Source organism: Rattus norvegicus, chromosome 5, assembly GCF_036323735.1.
Source record: "Rattus norvegicus strain BN/NHsdMcwi chromosome 5, GRCr8, whole genome shotgun sequence".
Classification (NCBI taxonomy): Eukaryota; Metazoa; Chordata; class Mammalia; order Rodentia; family Muridae; genus Rattus; species Rattus norvegicus.
This window is the reverse complement of record NC_086023.1, coordinates 118,529,920-118,556,185: the sequence shown is the minus strand read 5'-3', so window position 1 is coordinate 118,556,185 and position 26,266 is coordinate 118,529,920. Positions and strand designations below refer to the sequence as shown.

The following is a 26,266-nucleotide window of genomic DNA, read 5'->3' as shown; positions in this document are numbered from 1 at the left end:
ACAAGAAGTGTTCTTAACTGCTGAACCCCATATCTGATTTCCTTACTGACACATAGGATTTGTGCACGGCTGTGAGTAACACTGTGGTGTATTATAATTTTACATCTCTGGGTGTGCCCATGTGCCAGTGCACAGTCGATAGGTGTGGCAGTGAGAGAGGACAACTTGTGGGTGTTCGTTCTTTCTTTCCACTGCCCGGGTTGGTGGAAATGAAACTGAGTTTGTGAGGTTTGGTAGCTGGCATCTTTACCCACTAAGCCATCCAAAGGCCCACAGACAGCAGGATTTGTATATTCATCGGTCACTTGTCAACTCAGGGAGATGAGCAGGTTTACCTCAGCTTACTAGCTCCTCAGAGTATATATAAAGCATAAAGGTACCACAGAACCTCCACCTGTAACTTTGCACCCTTGAAGGACCTCCCCCACCCACCTCTGAGATCCACCTTTCACTCTGTTAAGAAGTCTGGAGCACACGTGTTCTCCCAACACACCGGACATGTTTATCCCAAGGGGTTGTGGATAAATTCATATTACGTGCTTTCTGGAGACTGTGGTGGAGGTCAGGGACACAGACCCAGAGGTGGCCACTGTGGCCAAGGACGGACAGGAAAGACACAGTAGAAAGATGATTACTGTACAGGGGAGAGATGTGTGAGGCTCAGGACAGCAGGACCTGGCCAGGCCAAGAAGGTGGTGCAGCCTTTGACACCTGTGTAGCTCAGGGATGAACACGGAGGACTTTGTTCTGAAAGGAATAGACAGTGTCTGTCTTAGTCACACAGAGCAACTCCAGGCTGGACTCCAGGTCTTGTCAGCTGTGTCTGTTTGGTTACCTCCCTTCTCCCTTCTCAGGCAGCTGCCTCTGCCTGGCTCTTGCAGGGATTAGAAACCCTGCTGTGAGCTGGAACCACAGAATAGGCAGGAATTTGCTTGTATTGTAGGTACTTCCCCTTTTCCTTTTTTTTCCTGCCAGTTGGGGTGCCTCTTGGGGTTCCAGAGAATCAGACTGGTGGGGCAGCAGAAATTGGGAACTGCTAGTCCAGACTCCAGGAATTCCCTGGTCATTTTCCTACCATCACCCCACCCCAATCAAACCACTTTCATTCACTTAACGTTCGGAGTCGTCTGAAGACGCCGGAACCTAGCGGGTTTCCAGGCTGCGCAGCCGTCACAGTCAGTTTCACTGATGAACTACAGGGGGACGTGGGAAATCCTGCTCCTGAGTTTCCGGATTTGGAGACATCAAGGAAAAGAAGGTTGCATGTTTGGGGGATGTCTTTAGACGGCTCCCTCTGAGACAATGGCGGTTCCCCCAGAACAAAGGTTGCAGCTGATGGATCTGAGAATTTGTCCTTTTCCTGTCTGACCCAGTGTTAACTTATTAAACAGTAAATTTGTTTCTGACCCAGCTTGCCTATTCCAGAGAGCGAAACGGAAGTGAGTATTTACTTTTCCAACAAGGTCATGGGTCACCTGACCGAGCCCTTTAACAAACAACTGCGAAGCAGAACTAGGCGCTGCCAAGTCTCTTAAGGCTGGCTTCGTAGGAGGGAGCCGAGTCCTTCCTGCCTGGGCTGTGCAGAGTGGAGGGGCACTTGAGGGGGCGAAATGTGCATAGCTTGCTTCCCGACTGGCCTCTCTTTTCCAACAAGCCCTGGATGCAGCCGAGGCAGAGTGGGCAAGATAAAAGAAACACTTGAATAAAAGTGTGGAAATGGGATTATTGTGATCGTGTTAATATGCCGGTTACTAGTCCCAACCCTGCCTCCTCCTGGTAGGCAGGAAGTGATCCTGGCTGAGAACTCAGCAGATAGCATCTTTTAGGAGTGCAATCTCACTTCTTTGGTGAAGACCCCATCATCATCCCTCCCATGGGTGAGCTGAGCCGTGACAGCTTCTTAGCACAGAAAACAGTTCCACTTAAAAACTAGGGTCCTGGAATGAGGAATGAAAGCCGCTGTCTCACCGCGTCATCGGGGCAGGGTCGTGTATTGGGGGGAGGGGGTCGTACACTTCTCTTTGGGAAAGAATGCTCTGTCAGTGCCAGGTGATATGAGGGGACCAGTGGGGATGCTATTTGGTGCACTACCATGCTAAATACTTGACTTTGTAAGGTTGAATTGTCCAAGAGTTCTGTGGCATCGGGGCTGTGCTTCGAGCCAAGCTCTCTTTTCAAGGAAATCCAAGGTGCTATTTATTTTGGCAGGCAGCCTATTCTGTGATGAAAAGTGGAGTTTTTATTATTACAGAATAAAGAAGGAGTTTGAAGAGAACAAAAATGCAGATGCGGGTCTCAGTTTCAGGACTAAGGAAGGGAAGCTTTCTTTGTTTTGACTTGAGGTTAAATGGGGTTTGAAAATGGCATCATAAAAGGAGTCAATGTGGATGGGGGAGGGCAGGGGTAAAAATGTGCAGGAGTTGGGCTGCCTCGAGGAGACCATTTCTAACAAGTCTAGCTGTACAGGGGCCCTCTTTGCTGACACCAACTGCCTTGGTGGACTGCATAGGCAGCCTCAGGCCCCTCCTCCGCTCCTAAGTTTTGAAGGACACTTTGTTATAAAATATAATGTGTGGGGGGGGTGCCTAGATGGCTCATGCCAAGGTGCCCCCCCTGGAGAAATCAAGCCATACAGCAGACCTGATATAGAGGAAGTTTATTTGGGGGAGAGGAGATAGAGACAGACAGATGGGAGCAGAGCCATGAGAGCAGGGAAGGAGGGGACAGAGAAGGACAGAAATGGGGAGAGAGGGACTGGCCAAAAACACGTGGGAACAGGAAGAGGGGAACAACTGGTGTGGCAACTAGTCCTTTTATATGCAGCCCGCACCTGGCAACGGGTAAAGGTGGCAGGTGATGACTTAAGCCACTGCCAGGTCCCTGGGAGGAACTTGATGGAATTGCCTGTAAGCTAACACACTTGCCATCCTGCCCCTAGTTAACTGGGGAACTTGAGGCTGGCCACATAGCCTCTGGCTGCCTTAGTGTCTTCATCTATAATTTAGAGCCAGCTCTCATGCTTGCTTATGTGGAGGAGGGTGGTCAGGTGACACCCAGTGCTTGGCACCTGTTCATTTCTCTCCACAGGTTCTGTTTGAAGATGGATACGCTTGCTCCCTCCTTTAGTTATTTAAAAATCATGCAGCAGATCATGAGCTTTAAATGTGGAGAGCTGGGGGGTCATACAGGGATGCATCTTATAAGAATCCTGACCTTCAAAATCCCTGCTGATAGGGAGAGGAGCTAGAAAGATACGGCTATGAACTCTCAAAGGGTTGTGAATGGAATGAGCTACTGAGAAAGGCTGGGCTGTCACTGGGGGGTCCTTGAGACCTGGACAAAGCACAGAGGACAGCAGGAGATATCAAAGAACTTCACACTGGGGATACAGCCCAGCAGGGTGTTGACAATGGCTACGTGTTCTAGTTAGCTGTAGGATCCCACGTTAAAGGGGAACTTAGGATCCACAAGACCATCCTCATGCTCGTCCTCGTGTTCCCAGCAGAGCAGCACGTGCTGCTGTGGTATTTATTCTCCACTCACCTAACCATCAAACATCTGCCCAACTCCGAGGAATCTCCCAAACTCCAAGATGTCTACTGTAAGAATCATGGTGAAAAGCAGGCCCAGCTGTGGTGGGGAAGGAAGGGGTGAATTCCTTCATTTCCTCTCTGTGTTTAGAGTCCTTCAGAGTGAAGAGTTGTGAAGCCCTTCCTCAGAGAGCTGGGTTTCAACTCCACTTAATATCTGTAGCCTTGAAGTGATTAGTTTTAGTGGAATGCAAGTGTGGGGTGGGGGTGAGGGACTTAGAGGCCTCCATAGAGTTTTTCATTCTTAAATCCAGCCTGATGTGTATGGAATGATCCCTAGAAGTCATCTGATCCCACATTTGATGGACCAAATTCAGAATCCTAGCCAAAGGCAATAACTCTAAAGTCCCATGTGCTGCTTAGAATTTGCAGCCACAGGTCTGGTTATGTGTGGTGCTCTCCAGCCTTAGAGTGGTGGACTCATGAGGCCCAAGATGTCCTTCCTTCTCCTGGCCTACAGGCTGTTCAGGAATTGAGTAGAGAAGGAAGAAGTATTAGCCAGAAACATTCTCCTCCTAAGGAGAGCAAGGGACAGTCACAACTGTGAACTGGGCTGGCCTGACGAAGGACAGGTGTTTATAGCCACTACCTCTAGCACAGACTCAGAGCAGGCTAGGCCGGAGCCCCTGTTGCACTGCAACCCTTGTGATGTGCCTTAACTCAGCCTCGGTTTCCTCTCCTGAACAATGAGCATAGCAATCCTATCCGGGTTAAGGTACAAACTGTATGAGACAATTCAAGTATGTCACATGCTTCCAACCCTACTCGAGGCTTGGTAACGTCACAGGGTATAGGGAGCAAGAAGAATAAAAAAAGGCTAAGATGATGGGGACAAAAAGTTACTTCCCAAGCTTGACTTGACACACTTGTCCAACCCTCCCTGCTTTCCATCTCACCCCCAAAGGGTCATGGGAGAAACAGGGAAGCCCTCTGCCTAGGAGTCTCCTCCTCGCCTCAGGGCCAGCCCTCCAGCATCCAGGTTGGAACTCTCCATGCCTTTCCATTGGGCTCCTTCCAGGCCACCCCTAGACCCACCACCTCTGTGGTGTTCGTTATCCCTGACTTGTCTGCTCCAGCTCTATTCTCTACCAGAATCAAGCACTTGCTGGTCCAGTAACCCGTTAACTCCAAACTAAGTGTGATAGTCACAACTCTTGTGTCTCTGCTTCCACAAGCATTATGTGCCCTTTGAGGCTCAGCCAGATGTCAGAGAGGCCCTGTGGCTGGGGTGTGGAGGCTGTGTAAAGGATCCCAGATGGACAGTAAGACACACACTGGGGAGACACAGCGCTCCCAGGGTTTATGTCACATACAGTATCGGGCAGTCCTAACTTTCCCTCTTATGGGGCAGGCAATAATGTCATCAGTTCTCCCATGCCCACCCTTGATGTGTGTGTTCCGGGAGGGTCACTCCTCATTCCAGGACTGTCATTATTAGCCCACTGTTCTGGCTATTGAACATATTAAAATTCCTGTAACAGCTCGGCTTCCACTGCTAAGAATAACTCATTATTCTGATGTAAATTGATAATCACAAAAAGCCAATTTCTGGGTGGGTTATTGTAATGGGATAGGAAGTAGAGAGGGTCCTGGGAATGGATTAAAACATTGAGGGGCTGGGGATTTAGCTCAGTGGTAGAGCGCTTACCTAGGAAGCGCAAGGCCCTGGGTTCGGTCCCCAGCTCCGAAAAAAAGAACCAAAAAAAAAAAAAAAAAAAAAAAAAAAGAAAGAAACTTTGAGGACTGATGATCAAACCTTAAGGTTGACTAATTCAGAGTAAGGACGGCATTCCGATTGGGAAGTTCCTGATGTCCTCTGGCCAAATGGGTTGTACGTTCCCTTGTCACCATGGTTATAAACCACCCCTCTGTATCAGCCCCTCGTCGCCATGGTTATAACCCCCAGCTCCTCATCTGTCCTGACATTGTCTCGTTTTGTCTCTAAATCGATTGGAATGCTTCAAATCATCTCAAAAGAGAATGGATGGACTCTATGCTCTTACCAGGTGCCCCACTATGCTCCTTCCAGCTCCATCAACAGTCTGTTGAGACGCCTCAGATAAAACAATTCACCTAGCTTCAGTTGCCTCACTAGCCAAACGAGGGCTTGGGTTAAGTGCCTCCTTTAGTGTCAGCTACTGCTAGCATTCCATGAAGACACACCCGGAACGTGTCTAGCTTTTCACCTCCCGCCTTGGAACGCTAGTTTCTCTAGGAGAAAGGCCCAGCTGAGTGTTACTTTCTTCATACTGTCTCCTCAGCTTCTACATATTCTAGCTTTGGCGGGACTGACCACTTCTTTTTCTTTCCTTCCAGAACTCTCCACGAATCACGCAGACTCCGTGGATGTGGAGTACCTGAGAGACGATGGAGAAGATGGACGGTAGGCAGTTTCTGTCCCCTGATTTAAAAGGTTAGCTGGTGTGGAAAGGGTTAACCACCATCGGTTGCTGGAATGACTCTGGAAAGGTCTGCAGGAGAAATTCACCCAACATGGAGTGCTGCCCTCCCTCCCCAGCTCCTACTTCAGCTGTGAACCACAGTGGGTGTAGGGCATGAAAATGGAGTCTTGTGACTTACAAAGCATCAAATGCATGTGAATTAAATTTTTTTCTTCTCCTCTCATCCAAGTACCCAGAATGAAATAGAATACCTGACATCATCACTCCCCCCCCCCCCTTTTTTGAACAGATGAGGAAATAAAGCTCTTGTGACTTCAACAACACTTATTGTTTTTTGTGGAAGCTGTTGGAGACAGTATTCAGGTGTAGGTCAGCGTGACTGACCTCCCCTGGGCCCATTTGTGAGGTCTCCTAACGGCTGGGCCAGGGCTGGATGGTTTGAAATGGCCTTGTGTGTGTGTCTGATAGTTAACTTCTGGGCCATCAGTAATGACTTAACCACATGTCATTCATCATTTGGGAGGGTGGCTGGGGCATGGTGCCATGGGGAGGCAGAAGAGTAAATAAAGCACAGGAAAAACAGCCCCCCCAAAACCTGCCCTAATCTCAATGGACAGTTAGTGTTCACACTTCTCTCTATGTTATAATTGTTGGCTCCTAACCCTCAGGCAAAACCAGTCACAAGGACAATTATGAGAAGAAGTGGTGGTATAATATTGGGCATTTTCCCAAACTATCTGTCATACCTCAGGTATAAATGGGAATGAGTACTATCTCCCAGGGCTGGTGCAGAAGGAAGCAAGATGGCGGACACAAATCACTGAGTAATAACTATCTAGCATAGGGAATAGCAACGCCTGGGAAACGTGCTGCAGGCCACAGTCTAGACCTCAAGCTCTTGACTCCAGTGGATGTCTTCTTTCAGATTGCCTAGTTTCAGGTAATGGGAGAGTCCGAAATCTTGCAGTCACACAGCCCTTAAGAGTGGCCCTCACTAGTGCAGGACTTAGGACTACAAGTCAGCCACAGCATGGCTTCCTGCTTTTTCTAATGCATTGCCCTATATTTCAGGAGTTTGCCACTCCCCACTGAGAGCCGCTCTTCTGGTGCATCCCTGCTCTTCCTCCTCAGTGTCTCCCTTTCAGCGCCAACGACTCCTCTACCCAGAAGCTCCCTTTGTGTCTTGACTTCTTTTGTTTTAGACAGGGTCTCATTGTGTATCCAAGGCTGGCCTGAACCTTGCTGTGTAGACCAGACTGACAGAGACCTGCCTGCCTCCTACCGCTACCTCCTTGGAGTACTGGGATTCAAGGCATGAGCTACCGTGCCTTCATCATCTTGGCTTTTGAAAGAAGTTAAAATCCCGTCTTTGCAGCTTCTCATTTGGCCGCGTCTTCATAATTCTGTTTTTCTCGTTTCCTTCTGAAACTGATGGCAGATATTTGAGCTTCGATTTCTTTCTTTAATCATCTCTGATTGACTCAGTCACCTGCTGCACTTCACTTAGCCTTTGAAGTAATGACCACCACTCCCTCCTTTGTTCCTTTCCTATCCTCCCCACACAGTGTGTGTGTGTGTGTGTGTGTGTGTGTGTGTGTGTGTGTGTGGTCTGTCTGTCTGGTGGCTATGTTTGCTGGTCTTTTCCAAGTGCCTACCAACCAACTTTGTTTTTGAAGTGAGACAGTTTCCAGTACCTCTGAATCCCCTATAGCTTGCTTTTCTTCTTTCCCCTCCTGATCCATTGTCTGGTTATTTGTGGGACGTTCCTCCTCCCACCAAACTCTGATCCTCACAGAGTTAGATAGCCCAGAGGAAGAATCGACAGCCAATCCTCCTCAGTCCCATCAGAATGGGGAGCCATGTCTACCTAACCCACATAGTCAAACAGCCAGGCATCGTACTCTCTACTCTACGGAGGGAGACACTGAAGCATAAAGTCAAAATATGAGATTCTTTCCCCAGAGCCACACAAGTGGGCTGGTTTATCACATTTAGTTTTCATCTTGAACAGAGATAATTCTCAGTACTTCTTGCCTTGAGGCCATGCCCAAACTCCTGCAAACCTGTCACCAGATATAACTACATAACATGAGGTTCAGTCTCACACATAAGGGCTTGAGCTCCAGCATTGCTCTTGCCCTGGGAGAAAAGGCAGAATGCAGAGAGTGTCATGCAGGGCCCTGTGAGGATAACCAAGTTGATATGTGACTATGGGTGTGGGTATGTGTGGGAAGATGCCTCTTAAACAACTCACCTCTTAAGAAAAGATAGATTTGGGCCAGAGAGAAGGCTCAGAGGTTGGGGGCACTGGCTGCTCTTCCAGAGGACCTGGGTTCAATTCCCAGCACCCACATAGCAGCTCACGGCTGTCTGTAACTCGGACTCTCACACAGACATACATGCATGTTGGGGGTTGGCAAAACACTAATGCATATGAAATAAAAATAAATTATAAAATATATATTTCATTTATGTGCATATGTCCGGGTAGGCATATCCTCTGTAGGTGACTTTGGAAGCTAGCTGGAGTTACAGTCAGTAGTGAGCTCTCTGGCATCGGTGCTGAGAATGGAACTCAGGTCCTCAGGAAGGGCAATAAATACTCTTAACTGCTGAGCCCATTTCTCTGGACCCATAAACCTCTTACCTTCGACATATCAGTTCCAGACTCCTTTAGTTCCTCTTGGTTCTTGGCCAATATTTTGTCTTTCAACAGTCTGTTTCATACATGATGTTATGTAGTCATGCACTAGATATGCTCCCAGAGGCCACTGGGAAACTCGGAGTATTTCTACTGAATAGAGGCAGTAGACCACTACAGTAAATAATGCAGTCCCTCCTTTAGGAGAAGTCTCAGCTTTGGGTCATGGGTCTCCTCACTGAACTTTGGACAGATATCTCCTCTCAGACTTGGTTTGTCCTCTAGTTCAGGGTTGGCAGGCTTCAGAGTACAACTTGGGAAGCCAACAGAAGCAAGAATGAGAATGTTCTCATAACTTTCATTGCAATGTGTCTCCTTGGGAAGTGGGAAAGTTGGGGGGAAACGTGTAGGTGGATGGGAAAGTATGTGGTTAAATGGAGGTATTTGGGTGCCAGGGGTACACTGTCTCCTTGTTTGGCTGAAATCTGAAGTACAGCAGGGACCATGATGTGAACCAGAAGTTCACCCAGCTCTCTGCTGTGGTTGTGACAATTACCCACAGGAGCATAGATCTACTTCACAATAGTGATGCAGAGACGTCCTGTGTCAGGTTGGCTCCATTCCATCCTCTAGAGATGCCTAAGCAGGGAGCCCCTGGACAGTCATGTAGCACTGCTGGAAGGAGGAGCCATCGGACACACAGCCCCAAGCTCTCTCCCTCGGCCATCCTATCACTACTGACCTCTTAAAGCCCGCCTCTTCCTCTCCAGATCACTTCCTGTTTCTCTCGCCTCGATCATATCAACAATCCCTCTACTGGCCTCTGGCTTCTGATGCATCTTTCTTTTAATCCATGGCAAGAACGTTCATTTTGAGCTGTGCAGGATGACGCACAACTATAATCTCAGGGCTCCAGGGAGCAACTACAAAAAAATAAAAATAAGTACCTCTCTTCTTGAAATTTGCCCAACAGACTCACTTTTTATTTAAAGCCAGAGAGTGAATCTCATTACCTAGACAGTAAGTCTCATAGCAGGCATGCACACAGGCTGCCCCATGATCTAGCTTTTCTTCACCTTCTCCATTTTGTCTTTCTCTCCTTGCTCTTGCACCCCACATGTTCAGCTGTGGCTATATTAAGTTTTATCCACCCCCGGTGTGCTATGGGAGTGCACATGCCTTTGCCGTTTCCCTGACCTCTACCTAGAGAATGCCTGTCCCGGCTGTCTGTTTCAGGAGCACAGACCACCCTGAAACTTAATGGCTTCCCACAGTATAATTGATTACTGATCCACATTTAGCCGAGAGCTCCTCCCTTGAGTCTTCCCTGTAGTCAGATGTCCCTTGGTGACTTTTATACTTCGGGCTAAAGTGGATAGGACAGACTTTTTCTACCCTCCTTACACCCCTGCTCCTTCTCCAGGTAACTTCTCTGGAAAGCTGCTTAAGCTTCCTCACGTCATGACACCCTCAGAGATTTATCTCATGGTAGAAACTACTGGTCTCCTACCTTTTGAGTTCTCTGAGCATCATTGTTACCGTATTCTTTTGGCCAAAGCATCAAGAGCCAGCAGAGATTCGAAGGTGTAAATAAATGGTTTCCTCCCTCTTTGTGGATTAGCTTGCTTGTCTAATGGGGCTGGGAGTCAGTGGAGTCATCTGGGAGATAAACTGCTACGAAGTCTTTTTTGCCCTCTTGTCCTGGCAATTTCTATTCGTTCATATAGCATCTCATTTTCTGTTACTCTCGTGAAGTCTCCCCCCATTAGCAAGGTAAAGTTTTCCTCTATGTCCAAAAAAATATGTCCAGAGACAGGAAAGAGTCAGTCAGTGAAGGAGACCACTGTAGACTGTGCCCGGGACACTGCACTGTTTGCTGCTGCCTTATTTGACCGTAAATCCTTTCAGGGAAGTGGCTATTCCTGACTCACCCTTGTGTTTCCAGAATATATAGCTCAGTGACTGACACATAGGCACTCTGTAAGTAGTAGGCGAGGTAAATTGACTGAATTGCTGGAGTTTTATAATTTTGCACTGAAACCCAGCAATCAATCAATCCCAGCAAATGCCGGGCAGGCCCCCTTCATTCCTGGCGATGAGTCACATATGTCTTGGGACCTCTCAGTTCTTTATATTTTGGTCTTCCACAAGAATAGCAACTCTAACACTGAGAATGTTTATCATGAGCCAGGCATGGGACTGAGTATATCATATTCATTATTAATTCATCAGGCCTCATGATAATCGTACATCACCTATTATTATTTTCCACGTTATGAATGATACTGCACAGAGAAGCTGGTAAGTTCCCCAAGGTCAGAGAGGCACCATGTTCTTTTTGTTTCCCTGTTTGATCTTGTATTTTTCTTTTGAGACAAAAGTATCACTATAGAGCTCAGGCTAGCCTGGAACTTGAACTCCTGCTTCAGCCTTTGAGTCCTGAGCCTACTGGTGAGCCCTACCATAGCCAGCCAGCCTCTGTACTCTTGACTTCCGAGCTCATATTTCTCAAAGCATGTTCTCACAGAGGTAACAAGGGTGTCTGTCATAAGGACAGCGTCAGAGGATCAAGACTATTTAGCCTGGGGGGGGGGTGGCAGTGGGGGGAGAGTCTATGTGCAAGTCCCAGTGACTTCAGTAGTCATTAGACTGACAGGTTCCTCATGTCTTCTGTGGGAGTCAGAAGGGAGACCAATGGTGGTTTAAGGGACCACATTCTCCCTTCCATGCCTCCCTCCCACCGAGGTTCAGGCTTCCCTAGGAGGCCATGGGCCCCACATTTAGGAAGATGTATGTCAGTTCCTTTTGACATTTATGGGCTCTCCTCTCTCGACAATTGTTTCACAGTCCATGAAAAGTGTGGTATTTCCTCACTAGCACAGGTTTTGAAAGCAGAACTCACATTACTACCCCATATGCAGTTTATCCGGAAGGAACTTTGGGTACCTATGGTCAACTGCTCCATTTCTCTTTGGTGTTTAGGTAACCAGAGGCTTAGGCACCCCAGGAGCTTAAATAATGCAGGAGTCATAAATTATCCATAGCTTAGCCTTTTGTGAGATTTACTGGAACCAATTTAGGCATACCAGTTTCTTTTTGAATGCTGAGAAAATTGTCTCGCCCTTGGTAGTCCTCCATGTCTGTACCCGACAGTTGGGAGTTACGTCCCTTCCTGACAAATGACTGGACTTCAGTTCAGCAGTTACATGATGCAACCCCAAAAACAGTGTGAGGCAATTTTGTTTTCCTGGTCCGCAGGCAGGTTCGTGATAACAACAACTGAGGCTTATTGAAAATAAGAAAGTGCAGACATTGGCTACACACATGTTGATTTGTTAAGACGCTATCCCAGCACAGGCACCAAGTCCATAGACTGAGCGGCACCCTTCAGAGGCTGGAGCATTGGAGAGAAGTCTCATACGGTAGATAATGTGAGGTCAAAGTCACAGAGAGCCTCGATGTAACTTTGTGCTTCTTTCTGTATGTCTGTTATCTCTTAGCCAAGGACCAGTCCCCTCAGGGGGATGAAGAGAAAGAGCCTCCAAAGAGCTACCCCTACTCTGTGGAGACCCCATATGGCTTTCATTTGGACTTGGACTTTCTCAAATACGTGGATGACATTGAGAAGGGACACACCATCAAAAGGATTCCTATCCACAGGAGAGCCAAGCAGGCTAAGTTTAGTACTCTGCCCCGAAACTTCAGCCTTCCCAACAGTGGGGACCGCTCCCATGCTGCTCCTCCCCAGCAGAACTGGTCTCCTGTGGTACCCAGAAAGATATCCCTGGGGACCCAGGAGCAATCCCAGTCAGTCCCACTGGGTGATCTCCCCCAGGCCACAGTGCACGGCAATGAGCTGAGTTACCACAGGAAGGCCCTCTTGGCAAAGGACACCAGGCAGGTGGAGGCTGGTTCTCTGGAGGATGCTGGGAGTGGACGGCCCCAGTTGTTGAGAGCATCCAGCATGCCCGCTACACTGCCGCAAAACCAGGCCCCCGAAGTGCCCAACCTGACCTCAGGCCCTTCTGCACTTCTTGTCCTCCCTCCTCTCCAGGATGAAGGCAGTGTCCGGGATGGTACCTTTGACCCTGCAGAAGGGCTCATGGGTTTCCAAGCAGCGGCCCAGTCAACAGACAGAGCGGTGGAAGAACTGGAGCCAGCAATCCCAGAGCCGGTCTGGGAGGGGGCTGAACCAGAAGAAGGTGACATCAAGGCTGCAAGTCACCTCTCTCAGCCGGCTCCTTCCTCCTCAGTTCAGAATGTCTCAGTGGATCTAGAGGAGGTAGACATTCAGCACCATACTAGAACAGCAGACCTGGCGTTATCACCTGGCTCCTCCACTCCCAGCCCTCCCCCTCTGCCGTCCCCCATCCCTGAGAACGAGCTCTCCCTGGAGGAAATTGAGCTCAATATCAGTGAGATCCCGCCCCCTCCACCCATAGAAGTGGATGTGAGGAGTGTCGGTGTCCGGGTAACAGAGGAGAGCCTGGGCCTGGTGGAGACTGCTACCAGCAGCATCTCCAGTCTGAAAAGTCAGGTCCTGGACCTAGAGGACAAATTGTCAGGGAGAACTGAAGAGCTCGCCCAGGTCAGAGCTGCCCTTGAGCAGCAGGAAGAAGAGACCAAGGCTAGGGAGCAGAGGATTCAAGAGTTGGAGTGTACCGTGGCCCATTTAGAAGAAAAGCTTAGTCAAGAGAAGGCCAGTGACGCTCTGGACAGGACTGACGCCATGGTGAACACTGACCCCCTCCGTGAGCTCATCCCTAGAGAGTCACAGGACAAGAACATCGGGGTCAACCTGCTGAGCACCCCAGTTCCTGAATGCTGGGCATCGAGAGCAGAAAAGAATGGCTTCCCATGGGTCCAAACTAATCACAAGCAAAGCTATCCGAGCCCCGAAGAACCCGCACTGCCACCCCAACTGTCACTGCCAAGGGGGCCTGAGCAGATCCTCGCCTCATCCTTATGTAGCTGCCTCTCCATGGAACTCCGGATTGAAGAGGAGGTTTCTGAACAGGAGAGAGACCCAGACGGGGGAGCTGGGAGCTTGAGCAGGGAAGCAGGAGGCTCTCCCTGGAGCAGAAGAGAATCTGCTCCAGTGATCAGGGAGGAGGCCAGCTCACAACTCCCAGGGGCAGAGCGTCCAGGAAGGCCAGCAAGTTCCCCACAAGACGCCACAATCGGGCAGTATGTCAAGAAGATCCAAGAGCTACTGCATGAGCAGTGGAACTGCCTGGAGCACGGGTACCCGGAGCTGGCCAGCGCCATCAAGCAGCCTGCCTCCAAGCTCAGCAGCATCCAGAACCAGCTGCTCAGTTCCCTTAACCTGTTGCTCTCTGCCTACTCAGCTCAGGCTCCAGAGCCCAAGGAATCCCCTGTTCCGCCCTCCTCCACCCCTCCCCCACCTCCAGGTAACTATTCATGCCTACTTTCCTTCAGGGGATGAGGGCTTTTAATTCCACGGGTATGTTTTTGAAAAGGATTTTAACACCCTCATGGACTCACGAGAATAAAAACTGATTGTGGAGGCCTTGCTGCTGGATTGTATCTGGCTGCAGAGCCACCACATACAGCTACCACAGGCCACAGAGTGGTATGGAGGAGAAACTATTTGCCAAGCCTTAAGCAGCACGGAGCCTTCCCTGAGGGCACCTTGTCTGTAGCTCATTGTGTGCAGGCCATTGTCTTGGGCGGACAATGATCCTGCAGGTACACTCTTCCTGGGTGTCCCTTCTTTGCCAGTTCCCACTTTCCTTTCTGGCTTCTCACTTCAGAGGTTTTCTCTAACTTGAATTTGGAAGAACATTATGATGAGATCTTGTTGTGGTAAAAATTAAAAAGGAACGTTTTCTGTCAGTTCCTGCAAGCCTCCCTCTCCCAGCTGTCTCCCTTTTAGTCACCCTGTCCGTGCGGTCCCCGTGTGGTAGTTACCATGCCTGGCACACACACACACACACACACACACACACACACACACACACACACACACACACACATTTTGTTCTTTGGGCCCTTGCTTGTTTTTACTCCACGTGAGCAACAGAAGCAGATCCGCACGCTCCAACCGCCTCTCAGACATTTCTTTCACACAGTGTCCTCTTTAGCCCAGTAAATCAAAGTTCCAGAAACTCGTAATTTAGCAATTGGGTTTACATGTTAAATTCTCAATCCACAATACATCCACAGAATAAATTCACTGCCAATTAATACAGATAGAAACCGCCCACCTAGACAAGACAAAAATTGACCCAGACCACCTGGATCTGAACCATCTTCCGTGTCATGTCCATCTTGATTCCTCTCTTTCCTCCTCTTCTTCCTTCCTTGACTTTTCCCCGCCTACCCTTCTTTCTCATTCAGTGATAGGCTGGACCCGCCTTGCCGCATAATGACATCATCCTACAAGATCTGAAATCGTTCATTTACTATTTGTCATGAGAGAAGATAAGGAAGAGGGAGGGAGGGCAAGGAAGAGGAGGGGGTGCTCACATACGGAAGTCACCCGTGAGCTGAGCAGAGATGACTAAGTCGTCACGCACACTCTCTGCTGTTGAGTGAAGCTGAATTGTCTAATGCCTTACAGAATGTAAGTTGGCTCCCTGCCACAGGTCACAATCAGCTGCCAAACTTTTCTGCTGCTTCTAGACTTACTGGGAAGGGAACTGTCTTCCGTGCCATCACATAGCACAAGGTTTGTGACCTGGGTCACGTATCAGCCATGAGTCCAGTGTCATCACAAGTGACAATGTGAATGCTATCCAAAGCACTCTTGCGATGTCCTTGGGTAGAGATGGGTATAGAATCACATCCACAGACCTGAGCTCTGCCACACCATTCTGTGTGCAAGTCTGAGCTCCAGACCCCCAGCCCCGGGATAAAGGCAATGCCAACACCGCACGCACGGTTCTGAGACGCGTTCCAATACTACTCTGCTGTTGTGGTATAATTAAAAAAGCACATGACTGGTTCCCGTGAGTTCCCAGTCCTCACGGATCCACATGCTCTTGCTATTTTCCATGCCATGCTAGCCCCAAGCATGGCTTCCTGTCACGGACTCTGCTCACACTCCCAACAACCTAGTGAAGCCATGACTCAACAAACACAACAACCAGGTTTATATGTTAATTACTCAATGTACAATACATCCACACCATTAACTTACTACCAATTGATAAGGATATAAACCACCCACCTAGATAAGATATAGTTTGCTCATCTAGACACACAAAATCCTGTACACATCCATCCCTTAAGAACAGTCATAACAACCTGTATCTATGTAAAGACGCATGATGAGAATCATCTATGTCTGCCTCCATGCTGCTTCTCCCGGCTGCTCTCTCCCTCGCTCTGGTCTCCTCACCTCTCTAAAACTTTCTCCCACCCATCCTTCCTTCTCATCCAATGACGGGCCTCATTCTATCCAGTACCTGCCTTTGCCTGCATATTGACATCAACCTACACTCTGTCATCCACACAGAGAGAAGGACATTACTTCTAGGTACACAGCTCTACAAACACTGAGCCTGAGGCCCTCTGGCTAACAGCCCCAAAACATCTGATCTGCATTATCTGCCCCACCCCCTGCCCTTTCTCCCTTTTCATATACCCATATCCTCTCAAAGCAATAATCCGGTTTAAATTCCCTAAGGCCATTCTAACCTGTGATATTGTGTCTGTTTAGAGATCTCTCCGTCGACCAGCCTTAAATCCATAATGAAAAAGAAAGACTATGGCTTCCGTGCAGGAGGTAATGGGACCAAAAAGAACCTTCAGTTTGTTGGGGTTAACGGTGGGTAAGCATCACTCGTGAAGCTCAGAATGCCTTCCCTGCTCCCTAACCTGCTATTGTCCTTAGGACCCCTTCCCCGGGGGACACATCTGTTTCTCATTCTCCTGCAGGGACTCAAACTCCATAGCCTGTTAACACTCCATATTGGGTTTGCACATGTCTGACTCTTTGCCAGTTGTGCTGATCTATTGGAACCTCTACTTATAGTGTGGCTTGTCCTGGCTTCTCCAGAGCCCACCTCAAGGTGGCTTGTAGGAGTTCAGGGTCTCTAGGTCCTGTGAGGAAGGTCTCTGACTTGAACATGACACTGAAACTAGCACAAGCATGGCTGGTTTGTTGAACTTTATTTTTATTTATTCATTTATTTATTCATTCATTCATTTATTTATTATTTATTTCTGGTGCTGAGACTTGAACCCAGACACACACTAGGAAGCACTCTGTCTACCACGAGCCCAATCCACCTTTTTTTTTCCTCTTCCTCTAATGTACTACAAATCAAAGAAAAAACAACTAGTCCATTCATACAGAACATGAGCCAAGCCTTCTCTAGGCTGGGAGAGTGAGAGTCAGACACAGCCATAGGCCATCTAACACCATCTGAGAAAGCAATCCTTTAGGGATTTCATCACTGTGTGAGCATCAGAGGGCTACACAAGCTACGTCATCAGTGACATCACTAAGCAGTACAATCTGGTGTATGCAGTCTGTGGTTGAACAGTATGTTCTTAAATTGTACCTGACTGCATCCTAAATTGGTCATTTCACAAATGTTCATTAGAAGATAGCTATATGCTAGGTGACAGGGTTTAAAAAAACAAATCAAGTGAATCCCGGTTGCTACCTTTAGCTCAGAGGGAAGTGAAGAGCAAAAGGAGCTGAGTGAGAAGGCTCTGCAGGTGAGAGCGCTTGCCACCAAGTCAGGACCTGAGTTAATCCCCAGGATTAGGTGGAAGGCGAGAACTGACTCCCTCAGATTTGTCCTCTGACCTCTCTCTCTACACACACCGTGATATGTGTGTGTGTGTGCACTCAAATAAATAAATAATATATGTAATACAATTTTAAGAAATAAGAAAGAGGGGGTTAGAGAGATGGCTCAGCAGTTAAGAGCACTGGCTACTCTTCCAGAGGACCCAAGTTTAATTACCAGCAACCACATGGCAGCTCACAACTGTCTGCAACTCGACTTCCAGAGTATCTGACACCCTCAAACATTAGTGTACATAAAATAAAAATAAATAAATTATTAAAAAAACATAGGAAAGAAGAGAGTGCTGACTGGCAGTTCTCTTGGCAGGAAGTACAGAACGCTGCTACAAACACCGGAATGGGTTGCATAGCCCAGACCCTGAAGGGTCCTGAAGGCTTGCCGCCTGCCTTCTTTCCTGCTTGCTTGCCCTGCCCACCGACTCTTCTCCTGGCTACTCCTCAGTGTTTGGAACTCTAGAACCACGTGCTCGTACCCTGGGCACCAAGCTTTGAAAATTCTTGATTCCAATCATGGAGACTGGTGCAGTTAGCTTGGGGTACAGTCGCACATACTGAGAATGCTAAGTATTCCAACGTCCTGGTGTGTGACCAAGGTTAAAAGCCCGCATTATACACATACACACACACTTTATTTTTCGACAGGATCTTACTTTGTAGCCCCCCAAGATAGCCACTCACTCAGCCCTCCTGCCTCACTGCCCTGAGTGTGTACCACCACGCCCAACTGTAACCCACGTTCTACTGGAAGTAAGTCTTCCTCCCTTCAGTCTCGCTCACAGACATTCTATTTGTGGCTATTATCACACAGAGCCTGTGTGGAATAGGCCCTGAGGGTTCACCAGATGTAATCTGGACTAGAGTAAGGGGGCTAAAGGAGGAAATTTAAGGTGGATATGGGGATCCTGAGACTTGGGCTCCTCTCTGGTCCTAACATCAGGATTCCAGAAGCACGTACTGATGTTGACATTGAACCACTGGCCCTGGTCAAGAAGTATGACCCAAATGACCTTTGTCTCTTCCGTAGCTATGAGACCACATCTAGCGAGGACACCAGTGGGGAAGACAGCTCCCCTGAGGACTTGTCTGACAGTGAGACCGAGAAGAAACAAGACTGCTCAGAGCCCAGGGAGGACAGAGACATGCATCTCAGCTGTGAGGCCGGGCAGGGAGTCTCCAAAGGCACCGGTAACTCAGGCCACATGAGTGAGCCGAGGAAGGGAGTCTCTCACATGAAGGCCGAGAGGTGAGTCATGTGGGTAAAAATGGGACACATGTTCCTCTAAAGAGGGGCAAGGGCATATCTCTTCTTTATCTAGTCCCTTTTGTGTGTGTACATTTCTATCAATCCATTCAACAACACTTGTTGCGATTCTATTTTGTGCCAACTCCTTTGCTGGGTAAACTAAACACATGTGACTCTTGCTTTCATGAGGAAAATCCCCAATGGCCCAGGTTTTTTTTCTATATATAAAACAAGCATTTGTTGGTGCTGTGAATAGGACGGACTTGGCACATGTTATTTTATGGAATCCTCTCTGCAGTCCTGGAAGGTAGACCTTTCTGTATAGATGTGGAAACAAAGGCTTTGGGAGATGAGGTGATGCCCATGAGTAGGGCAGGGATTTGGGCCCAGGTCCTCCTGATTCCACACAGACTCTCCTGTCATGGAGCTTTGAGTGGCTGGCGACAGCTGCCCAAACTTGCAGTTCCTCACTTGGACCATCCGGGTCTTGAACCTGTAGTCACCTCAATGTCCTCATCCAGGAAGCAAGGATTGCAGCCAAATGGGTTTGATCTAAGGACTGTATGAGGAATGCTGTGAAATGCCCAGCTCAGAGTAAATTCTCAATATATAGAAATATGCCAACCAGAACCACTGACGTCACCTCTGCTACCCTCAGCCTGGGTGTGGGGGATGAAAGAACAGAGCCGACAGTCAAGCAGGCCCTCAGGCCTGCTCCATTGCAACAGCCCAAGACGGCAGAGGATGTCCTCACAGTAGTGGGACAAGTGCCTGCCACTGTGATACACCAGCCTCACAGGCTCTCATTCTCCCCGCTTGGCTCCCGTTTGTGCTGTCCTTCATGGAGGACTAACGGGAAGAATCGGCAGGCATGGGCTGGGTTCTTTGGCTTTTTCTGTGCACTCAGGTAGAACAGCAACACTTTCCTTCCTGGCGGGCAGTAACTACCATTGGGCCCTTGCCCCACGTCTTCCTCAACTGTTCCAGCCCCTGCCAAAAGCAGCATGAAGAGACAGAGCCCGACTTTCAGAACCACAAAAAGCTATGAGCAGCCATGTTGTTCAGGAACTTCCCTCATTGTGGAAAAGTCGCCCTCTAGACTATTTGAGCTGCTGAAAGTGGAGAGTGGAAGTCCTTTTTGTCAGTACATTGAAGTTGATATGCAATCTCTCTATTTTCCCTAGATATAAACCCTCAGAGGAGTTTCTTAACGCATGCCAGGCACTGAGCCAGCACCTGCCGGAAGCCGGGGCCACCAACAAGCAGCTCCTGGTACTCAGATTTTTCAGTGTCGCACAGAGGTTTCCGATGGGGGTGACTTTGGTCCCTTACCTAAGGCAGCAGTGTGTGTGAACACACAGAGCATCCCCTCAGGCATTCTACAGTTTACACAAATGCTGTTCCTGCAGGAGATAGGCTAGACTGAGGGAAGAGTAGGGTTAATACACACAAGCAAGCTGGCCGAGCCAGGTGGTGGCACCTGCCTTTAATCTCAGCACTCAGGAGGCAGAGGGAGGTGGACCTTTTGAGTTCAAGGCCAGCCTGGTCTACAGAGCAAGTTCTAGGATAGCCAGGGTTACACAAAGATTCGACAAAAAAAAAAAAAAGAAAGAAAGAAAGAAAGAAAGAAAAAGTAGCTGATCATGGTCTCAAAGGCATTTTATGAAATAGTTTTAGAAGTCATAACCAAGTGCCTGCCGCTAGACAATGTGGCTTAAGCTTCAAAGTGTCTTGTGGTTCCCAAAACCATGGGTAAAGTAGAAAAGGCACGTGGCTGGGTCCTACTTCCAGTTAACTCAGTGCCCAGGCCTGGTTTCCTCATTAGTAAATAACAGTGATTGGTGGTCTGTCTCCATCACCCTTGAGCCCCCACATTTGATTCTTCTACGCCACTGCTTTGCTTAATGTATACTGACGGGTCAAGAGACCAGAAATCAGAACACACAGATCCATTCGATCTCCCCCACCCTTATGTCCCACGGAGATTTGAACCTGTGATTCCTATGTTCTATTTTTAATCAAGAGCTACTGGGCTGGGCTAGGAGACAGCTGTCAGGCCCAAAGTGAAAAAACCCGTAAGCGCTTTCAAGACTGTTCGCTTCCTCAGCAGGGCAGCCCGGAGATCAAACCGATCGATTCAACCGTGTTTGTTACCCACCCAGCTCTCCTATTTTTTGTTTTTTAATTTTTTATTTTTTATCTTAGTGGATTTGGCAAATAGCATTTCCCAGACTGCTTAGAAGCCAATACGTGAGGTGGCAGTTGATGGAGACTCCTGGTGCTCAAATTACATAACTAAGCTCTGTTCTAACTGTCCGTTCATTCTGAGATAAATTCTCCTGCAGCCCGACCTGATCTCAAACTCATTATATTGCCGTGACCTTGAGCTTTCTGATCCTCCTGCCTCTGCCTGTCACTGTGTGCTGAGAACTGGGTGCTCGCTAAGCAAGCACGACACTAGCTTCAGCTCTTTGTTTAAAATCTACCACTATATTCCATCATACCAGGGCCTTCTTCCATATTTTCTTGATTCCATAGATCAAGAAGATAGTTGAATACCTAGAAATGTTTCAGCCACAAATAATTCTTCTGTTTCTGTTCTGGAAAAATCTACGCATATGCAAGTTTAGCACCGCCTGTATTAAATCTCACCTTAGGATGGGAATCTCCCTCACCTTGCCCTTGCCTGAGAGACAAAGTAGGTTTTAAAATTGCCTCACCCTACAGAACTATGAAAACAAGGGTGCCAGACCTGGGTTATAACAGGGACAAGAAATATTTGATGAGGGTGTATGCTCACACAGCTCAGCTAGAACGTATGTCTGGTCATGCGAATTTAATAACTTTTAGAACGAGAATAAGGTCATTTAAAATCACCACATCCCGGTAGCATCTCTTGCCTTTAGATAAATATTCTAAACATGTGGCCTTAACCACTTGGGCTTGTCACACACAGAACTGATGTCTCTCCATATTTGTTTTAAACATGGTTGCCAATAGATGGGAAGTAGGGGTGTGAGGGAGTAGAATCACACAGGCCTTGAGTGTGCCACAGGGTTCATGGTCCTTCCATCTCAGACCCCGATAAGTCATACGAAGGGCTGAGGGGAAGTGAGGAGAGAGGTGCATCCGAAGCTGGCTTATACAAGGGCCACTGAGAACTCCAACTAGGGCACCCAGGCCAGGAAGCTCTTGTCATCAGAGTCTTCTCCCATTTCAGAGGCAAAGCTTGAATACCATCAGTCAGGAGTGGTTCCGCGTGTCCAGCCGGAAGTTATCTAGCCCCGAGGCCGTGGCCGCCTGCCTCCTTGAGGTCCAGCCTCAGTCTCCACATCTTCTGAAGCTACTTGTCAACTTGGCTGACCGAAGCGGGAACACAGCCCTTCACTACAGTGTGTCGCACTCCAACTTCGCCATTGCCAAGCTTCTGCTGGACACAGGTCAGAAATGGTGGTTACAGTCTGTGTCCCTACCTCCTGAATGCCTGAACCCAAATCATTCTCCTGCCTCAGCCTCCTCAGTAGCTAGGACTACAGTAAGCGTCTTTTTGTATCATATTTCCTTTTCCTACTGAGTTCTTCTTGTAGTCCAGGAACAGAAATGGGTCATTTGCCTGCTATTTTTTTTTCTTGCTTTTTTTTTTTTTTTTGAGACAGTGTTTCACTAGGTTGCTCAGGCTATCCTGGAACTCACTATGTAGACCAGGCTGGCCTCAAACTCACAGAAATCCTCTTCCCTCTGCCTGTGGAGAGCTGGGATTAAAGCATGTTTGGTTGCTATTGTTTTGTTTTTTTAAAGATTTATTTATTTATTTTATGCATGTTAGTACACTTTGCTCTCTTCAGACACACCAGAAGAGGGCATCAGATCCCATTACAGATGGTTGTGAGCCACCATGTGGTTGCTGGGAATTGAACCCAGGACCTCTGGAAGAGCAGCCAGTGCTCTTAACCACTGAGCCATCTCTCCAGCTCCTTGTTTTGTTGTTTAATGTGGAAATCATCACAGGTTTGCACATCTTCCTTGCACCCCTAAGGTATCATCAGTAAAATAGCTTTCACATTGCAGTTAAGCAAACTGTGACTTGGGGTTAGAGAAGTTGCTGAGGTCGTAGAGCAGATTTTGCATTTGCTCTGCCTAACTCCAGAGCTGTTCCACATTTTAGGAAAAGCCACCTTCTCTTTTAAACAGTATTTAATGAAGGCATGAGTCCAATTTGACTTGGGCATCTCTCCCGAAGTGTCTATTGATTACTTATGACTTATGAATCAGGAATGCAAAGGTGACCCAGGAGTGAACCCTCCATTTCTCCAAAGCTTATAGCTTAAGTCAGACTTGGGGCTCATCAGTAAGAACAGGCCACATTTCCAGAGGACCCAAGTTCAATTCCTGGCACCCACATGGAGGCTCACGCCTGTCTGTAACTAGTTCCAGTGACCCGACACCCTCTTCTGGCCTCCACAGGTAACAGGCATACATGCATGCAGGACACATAAATACATGAAGGCTAAACACCTATATGTATAAAATGTTAAGAGGATTTTTTAAAAAAAATCAGCGTGGGATGGGATGATGCCTCAGGAGAGGAACCTAGATGTGATCTGAAGATGAAGTGAGGCAAGTCCAGTTCAGAGCAGCAAAGGTGCCCAGAGCAGCCTGAGAAATCCTAGAAGAGAACTCTGTGGGACACGAGAAACAAAAAGCTCCTGGCTTGGACAGTGGGTGAATCTGAGTCTGGGATGGTAAGCTGGAGGCAACAGGCAGAACCTTGGGTACCGATGGCACTTGAACGATGTTTGGAAGGTGCTGGGCAGCTGAGCAGTTTTTGTGTGGAAAGCACATGGTCAATACATCCTTCAGAAGTGTGACTCAAGGTAGGACTGGGTTGGCCACAGTTGAGGAGGTGACGAGCAGACCGGAGGGCATCTCAGGGGTCCACAGAGAGACAGGGCAAGCGTACAGTAGGTGGAGGTGGTCACATCCAAAGGGTGAAAGAGATGAACCAGCTGTGAGGTGAAGAGAGTGCCAGGATGTGTCAAGCTCCTGTGGCTGAGAAGGGGATGGTACTATAAACAGGAAGGACCAGACGTGAGAGATGCAGGGTCAACTTAGGGGGATTTCAGATAGCCAATGGGTCATTCAGGTAAAATGCTCAGAAGGCTATCAGTAATTGATATATGCATAAACACATACACGTTCACATACATGTGTGTATGTGTGTGTATATGTGTACATATACATTTATATGCAGTCAAAATGCTCATATACATAAAATAAAAATAAGATATTAAGAAGTAAATAAGAGGGGTTGGGGATTTAGCTCAATGGTAGAGCACTTGCCTAGAAAGCGCAAGGCCCTGGCTTCGGTCCCCAGCTCCAAAAAAAAAAAAAAAAAAAGTAAATAAGAAAGAATTCCAGATCTAGGATCTGAGGGGGTGGCTCAGTGGGTAAAAGAGCTTGCTGCCAATCTGACAACCTGAGTTTGATTCCTAGGACCCACATAATAGAAAGATAGAACTGACTCTTGAAAATTGTCCTCTGATCTCCCCGTGTGAATAATAACACATACCTATACACACACACACCTACACACCTACAGACACACACACACACCTACACACAAACACCTACACACACCTATACACACACACCTACACACACACACCTACACACACACACCTATACACCTACACACACACACCTATATACCTACACACACACCTATACACCTACACACACATCTACACACACACACCTACACACAAACACCTATACACACCTATACACACACACACCTACACACACACCTACACACACCTATACACACACACACCTACACACACACACCTATACACCTACATACACACACACATACACACCTACACACACACCTATATACCTACACACACACACCTATACACCTACACACACACCTACACACAAACACCTACACACACCTATACACACACACCTACACACACACCCACACACCTACATACCTACACACACACACACCTATACACCTACACACACACACACCTACACACACAAACACCTACACACACCTACACACACACACCTACACACACACACCTATACACACACACCTACACACACACCCACACACCCACATACACACCTATACACCTACACACACACACCTACACATACACACCTATACACACACACCTACACACACACCCACACACCTACATACACACACACCTATACACCTACACACACACACCTACACACACACCTACATACCTACACACACCTACACACACACCTACACACACACACCTATACACCTACACACACACCTACACACACACAGCTGTACACCTACACACACACATACCTACACACACACACACACACACCTACACACCTACACACACACACAAATATTTTTTAAAAATGTAAAATACAACTCGACCGGAAAGCTCCTGTCTGTAATCCTAGCATGTGGATGGCTGAAACAGGAGGAACGCCATAAACTCAAGACCAGCCTGGGCTACGTAGAGAATTGCCAGTTTGGGCTACAGTATAAGACTCGGTCTCAAAACACCCAGCAACCAACTATTGGTTCCCAGTAGTTAAATGGAGGAGTGAGGGGTGACTTTTATACACTTACAACTTTGCACAGCTCTGTTAAGTCAACTTGAGATTCTTCCCAGGAGCATCACAGGTGCCATACACATTGGCAGCCTAAAACTCTCTCGGATACTGACATCATCAAGGGGTTAAATTAGAGTTCTGGCACTGAGTCAGCGGGGCTGCTCTGTCTTCTCCACAGACTCCAGGCTACCATCAGGATGGGGTAGCCTTAGTGGGTGCAGTACTAGTGCGGAAGAACGCGGCCCTGTTCTGCGTCTCCGGCTCCCTGTTGGGGGCAGTAGCACGGCAGGAGCAGCAGCAGCTACACTGGTTTAGTATGACGATGCACATGCACCTTCATACACCCACAATCCTTATGATTTAGTATGACGATGCACATGCACCTTCATACGCCCACAATCCTCACACGGGTGTGAACCAGAAACCAGTCGCATTTCCCAGGTGAGGAAACAGACTCGAAGATGTCATGAGTGGGATTGAAGTCCAGAGCCAGTAAGAGGCCAAGTCAGAATGCCAAACAAGATCTGTTTCTACTGCCCAAGCAGGTTCCCAGGAATGGATGATGAGGATTGAAAGCATCTATCATTTGCACGAAGACCACAAAGACTAGAAACATGGGGCTGCATGTAACCCTTGTCTTTAAGAAGCCCCAAGGCTTGAAGTCTGCTCAACGTCTGCTCAAAGTGAGCCAGGCAGAGTCAGCATGAACAACCTGAGATCTGGGGGCAGTAAGTTCTTGCTGCAGCTAACCAAGAGCCCGGCTAACACTCATCTACCTTGAAACCTTCCCCACCGACACACTGAAATAGCTGAATAAACACAGGCAAAGGGGCTGAAGGCTAGCTGGGGACATGGAGCTGAATGTGGCGTTCCTCCTCATCAGCAAAAGACATGCAGTGACAGAGCTGTCACTCTCCAAATCTGGGCTCCCTTTAGAGGGTGGTTATGACACGCCCGGAAGGTACATGGCTAAGTGCGTGATTA

General features: G+C 48.0%; 1 protein-coding gene across 4 annotated transcripts in view; it reads left to right on the top strand.

The window, feature by feature from the left end:
• Positions 1-26,266, top strand: part of Kank4 (KN motif and ankyrin repeat domains 4) — a 64,031-nt gene that overhangs the window by 24,839 nt on the left and 12,926 nt on the right. For 2 of the 4 annotated variants that reach the window (XM_008763868.4, XM_039109903.2), the window contains exons 2-7: positions 5,907-6,003; positions 12,134-14,044; positions 16,318-16,429; positions 18,443-18,661; positions 19,846-19,933; positions 21,882-22,101. In XM_008763868.4, the coding sequence (XP_008762090.1) occupies positions 5,958-6,003; positions 12,134-14,044; positions 16,318-16,429; positions 18,443-18,661; positions 19,846-19,933; positions 21,882-22,101 (2,596 nt within the window). In that variant the 5' untranslated portion in view covers positions 5,907-5,957. Of the gene's footprint in view, positions 1-5,906; positions 6,004-12,133; positions 14,045-16,317; positions 16,430-18,442; positions 18,662-19,845; positions 19,934-21,881; positions 22,102-26,266 lie in introns of those variants that run through there. The other 2 variants (NM_001107947.1, XM_063287641.1) reach the window with 2 other exon arrangements.